General features: G+C 49.9%; 1 protein-coding gene across 4 annotated transcripts in view; it reads left to right on the forward strand.

The window, feature by feature from the left end:
* The window catches only part of sdk1a (sidekick cell adhesion molecule 1a), a 117,360-nt gene that overhangs the window by 96,919 nt on the left and 15,441 nt on the right, over nt 1-5,000 (forward strand). For all 4 annotated transcript variants that reach the window (XM_084685066.1, XM_084685067.1, XM_084685068.1 and 1 more), the window contains 4 exons: nt 468-583; nt 1,519-1,711; nt 3,645-3,743; nt 4,337-4,528. In XM_084685066.1, coding sequence (XP_084541192.1) covers nt 468-583; nt 1,519-1,711; nt 3,645-3,743; nt 4,337-4,528 — 600 coding nt within the window. The remainder of the gene's footprint in view (nt 1-467; nt 584-1,518; nt 1,712-3,644; nt 3,744-4,336; nt 4,529-5,000) is intronic.

A 5,000-nucleotide genomic window follows, 5' to 3' on the forward strand; every position in this document is an offset into this window, starting at 1 on the left:
ACACACACCACACACACTCTACACACACTACACACACCACACACACTCTACACACACACTACACACACTACACACACAACACACACACTCTACACACAGCACACACACACTCTACACACACTACACACACCACACACACTCTACACACACTACACACACCACACACACTCTACACACACACTACACACACTACACACACAACACACACACTCTACACACAGCACACACACAACACATACACTACACACATACACACTACACACACAGGTACACTGACAGCAGTGTGATTCAGGCAGTTATAGGAAGCAGCTGTCCAGGGTAGATGCTGTGACATGAGACAGAAAACATTATTCATCTCCTCTCCTCTCATGTCAGTTTCAACAAAATGCGAAGTTTGAAGCAGCATGTTAATGTGTGTGTGTGTGTGGTCTTGTTTGCCTCCCTTGTGGGGACCTTGTGTGCTCCAGCCCCTTCAGGTTCCCCCCTCAGTGTGAGTGCCGAGGCTGTGAGCTCCACCAGCATCCTGGTCACATGGTCTCCTGTCGCCCCCACCCTGAGGAACGGAGTCATCCTGGGGTATAAGGTACTCTCTCTCTCTCTCTCTCTCTCTCTCTCTCTCTCTCTCTCTCTCTCTCTCTCTCTCTCTCTCTCTCTCTCTCTGTCTCTCTCTCTCTCTCTCTCTCTCTCTCTCTCTCTCTCTCTCTCTCTCTCTCTCTCTCTCTCTCTCTCTCTCTCTCTCTCTCTCTCTCTCTCTCTCTCTCTCTCTCTCTTGCTCATACACACACATGTACACACACAGACATATATACATATATACACACACACTCTTACACACACACATTCTCCCTCTCCTACTTACACTCTCTGTTTTCCAACCCAAACCCTCACCGCCCTGCGCACACAAGCACTCTCCCCACAGGAAGCAAAGATAGGCCAGTGTGATGTAACATCCTGTAAGATCTCCTGTTTGTCTTTCCCACAGTGATAGACCAGCTTTAAAACATGCTCACTTTGCCTATTTTCTGCTTAGTTTGGGGTTTTGTGTGTGTACTGATCTGTGTGTCTATATGTGTGTGTATTCGTCTGTGTGTGTCTGTAACATTTGCCTCTCTACAAGTGAATGAATGTTTAATTCTGTTGCGTAAGGCAGAGAGGACGACCACACCATGAGGATCAGGATTATACTGAGAGAAGGAGAGACCTGTGTACTGATCTGTGTGTGTGTGTACTGATCTGTGTGTGTGTGTGTGTGTGTGTTTGTGTGTGTGTACTGATCTATGTGTGTGTGTGTGTGTGTACTGATCTGTGTGTGTGTGTACTGATCTGTGTGTGTGTGTGTGTGTGTACTGATCTGTGCATGTGTGTGTACTGATCTGTGTGTGTGTGTGTGTGTACTGATCTGTGTGTGTGTGTGTGTGTGTACTGATCTGTGTGTGTGTGTGTGTTCTGATCTGTGTGTGTGTGTGTACTGATCTGTGTGTGTGTGTGTGTACTGATCTGTGTGTGTGTGTGTTCCAGGTGCTGTACCGTGAGCAGGCGTCCCCTGCCCCCCCCTCGGAGCAGCGTGTGGAGGGGGCCGGGGGGTCCGGGGGGGCGGTGCTGCTGGGGGGCCTTCAGAGGTACACCCTGTACCAGGTCCAGACCCTGGCCTTCACCCAGATGGGGGATGGCCCCCCCAGCTCCCCCATCTCCAACAGGACCAGGGACGATGGTGACACACGCATACACACACACATATACACACACATACAGATACACACACGTATACACACACACAGATATACACACACGTATACACACACACAGATATACACACACATACAGATACACACACGTATACACACACACACGTATACACACACACATATACACACACATACAGATACACACACGTATACACACACACAGATATACACACACGTATACACACACACACGTATACACACACACAGATATACACACACATACAGATACACACACGTATACACACACACACATATACACACACGTATACACACACACACGTATACACACACACAGATATACACACATACAGATACACACACGTATACACACACACACATATACACACACGTATACACACACACGTATACACACACATACAGATACACACACGCATACACACACACAGATATACACACACGTATACACACACACACGTATACACACACGTATACACACACACACGTATACACACACACAGATATACACACACGTATACACACACACACGTATACACACACACAGATATACACACACACGCGCCTCACTGCTCCTCAGTCTGGCCCTCTGACCATTCAACCATGCATAGAGAGTGTGTGTGTGTGTGAGTGTATCTGTGTGTGTGTGCGCTGTATTATTCATCAACACTGTTGCTGTATCACTGTATCACTGATGCTACATCTGCTCAGACTCTCTCACACACACACAGTTACAAACAGTCCTACATTCACTTTCACTCCATCAAACAGTGTCACGTCTGACAAGTTTTTCTCATTTCAGGATGAAACAGGAAAAGAGAAGTGTATTCCTGATAGCATATAATGAACCTTCAGTCTGTCTCTCTCACACACACGCACACACAAACACGCACACACGCACACTAGCTGATGCCAGTGTAGTCATGTGGAACATGCTTTTTTTTTATCTCAGAACAGTTACATTTTTTATAGTCTCAAAAAGTTCTTTTTTCATAAACAAGCAAGATGTGTAAAGTACTGTAACTTGTTTGTGTTTGTATGGGATGTGTACGTGTGTGTGTAGAGTTCTTCATATTGCTCAAGATATTGAGTCTTGTGATCACATTTGTATTACTCAAGTTGACATAACCTGAGTTAGTTAACCTCAGTTTAACTTTAGTTCACATAATTGTGTTTGTCTTAGTCATCCATAGTTATCCTGAGTTAGTTAACCTGAGTTAGATAACTTTAATTGGTTAGCCTTAGTTAACCGTTGGTAGTTAACCTTAACTAAACATCAGTTTTACAATTTCTCTCTGTCTTTTCTCTTCTTTCCTGCGGTTTGCCCCTCCTCCCTCCTCCTCCTCCCCCCCCCTCCTCCTCCTCCTCCCCCCTCTTCTCCCCTCCTCTTTCTCTTTCTCCTCCTCCTCCTCCTCCTCCTCCCCCCCCTCTTCCCCCCATCCTCCTCCCCTCTTCCTCTTCTCCTCCTCCTCCTCCTCCTCCTCCTCCTCCTCCTCCTCCTCCTCCTCCTCCTCCTCCTCCTCCCCCCCTCTTCCCCCCTCCTCCTCCTCCTCCTCCTCCTCCTCCTCCTCCTCCTCCTCCTCCCCTCCTCCTCCTCCTCCTCCTCCTCCTCCTCCTCCTCCTCCTCCTCCTCCCACCCTCTCCCCCCCCTCCTCCTCCTCCTACTCCTCCTACTCCTCCTCCCCTCCTCCTCCTCCTCCCCCCTCCTCCTCCTTCCTCCTCCGTTCCTCCTCCTCCTCCTCCTATTCCTCCTCCTCCCCCCTCCTCCTCCTTCCTCCCCCCTCCTCCTCCTCCTCCTCCCCCCTCTTCCCCCTCCTCCTCCTCCTCCCCCTCTCTCTTCCCCCCTCCTCCTCCTCCTCCTATTCCTCCTCCTCCTCCTTCCTCCTCCCCTCCTCCTCCTCCACCCCCCTCCTCCTCCCCCAGTCCCAGGCCCTCCTATCAGGTTAATGTTTCCAGAGGTGCAGCTCACCTCAGTTAGGGTGGTCTGGCTGCCCCCCACCCAGCCCAACGGCATCATCCTGGGTAAGACACACACACACACACCTTCTCTTTGGTTGCTAATGGATTCTAGTTAAAGCTGTAGAAATGTTGAGTCCATTCAAGGCTGATCAGAGAGATGCAGGACTGTTGTGCTCACAGCACTGTAACGTCAGCGCAGCAGACTAGACATTTGTTAAAACGTTTTAAAAATAAAGAACATAGTTGCAAATACATATGTACAGGACTGTGTACAGCACAAAACAAGATGATCTGTCCGCCATTGTTAGGGCTAGGGGTAAGGGCTAGGGGTAAGAGGTAGGGGTAAGGGCTAGGGGTAAACTAAGGGCTAGTGGTAAGGGCTAGTGGTAAGGGCTAGGGGTAAGGGCTAGGGGTAAGAGGTAGGGGTAAGGGCTAGGGGTAAACTAAGGGCTAGTGGTAAGGGCTAGGGGTAAGGGCTAGGGGTAAGGGTTAGGGGTAAGGGCTAGGGGTAAGGGCTAGGGGTAAGGGCTAGGGGTAAGGGTTAGGGGTAAGGGCTAGGGGTAAGGGTTAGGGGTAAGGGTTAGGGGTAAGGGCTCACACACTGACACCCACCCACACACACCCTTTCACCCTCCCTCTCTATCTGCCCCCTGCAGGGTATCAGGTAGCATACCGGCTGCAGGCAGGCCCCCCCAGCTTCACCGTGGTGGAGGTGGGCTCCAGCGCACGGCAGTTCACTGTGACAGGGCTTCAAGCCCAGCAGACCTACCTGTTCAGGCTGTCCGCCCGCACCGCCCCGGGCTGGGGCCCCGAGCAGGAGGCCCTGGTGCTCACCACGGAGCACAGAGGTAACACACACACACACACAGTGTTTACTACACTTTGGAGCAAAGTAGGGGTCCCCTGTCTGTCCGATCATCTAAGGATCTTGATCTGGATTGGTAACATGGTGAGTGTGGGAGTTGATTATGACAGCTTAATGAATGGATGAACAATAGAGGACCTCTTCTAACCTTTTCTCCTGTCAGAGAGAGAGTGAGAGAGAGAGAGAGAGAGAGAGAGAGAGAGAGAGAGAGACAGAGAGAGAGAGGGAGAGAGAGAGAGAGAGTTAGAGACAGAGAGAAAGACAGAGAGAGAGGGAGAGAGAGACAGAGAGAGAGACAGAGAGAGAGACAGAGAGAGAGAGAGAGTTAGAGACAGAGAGAGAGACAGAGAGAGAGAGAGTTATAGACAGAGACAGAGTCAGAGAGAGAGAGAGTTAGAGACAGAGAGAGAGACAAAGAGAGAGATAGAGAGAGTTAGAGACAGAGAAAGAGACAG

This window comes from Hypomesus nipponensis, chromosome 21, assembly GCF_054491055.1.
Source record: "Hypomesus nipponensis isolate SF chromosome 21, ASM5449105v1, whole genome shotgun sequence".
Classification (NCBI taxonomy): Eukaryota; Metazoa; Chordata; class Actinopteri; order Osmeriformes; family Osmeridae; genus Hypomesus; species Hypomesus nipponensis.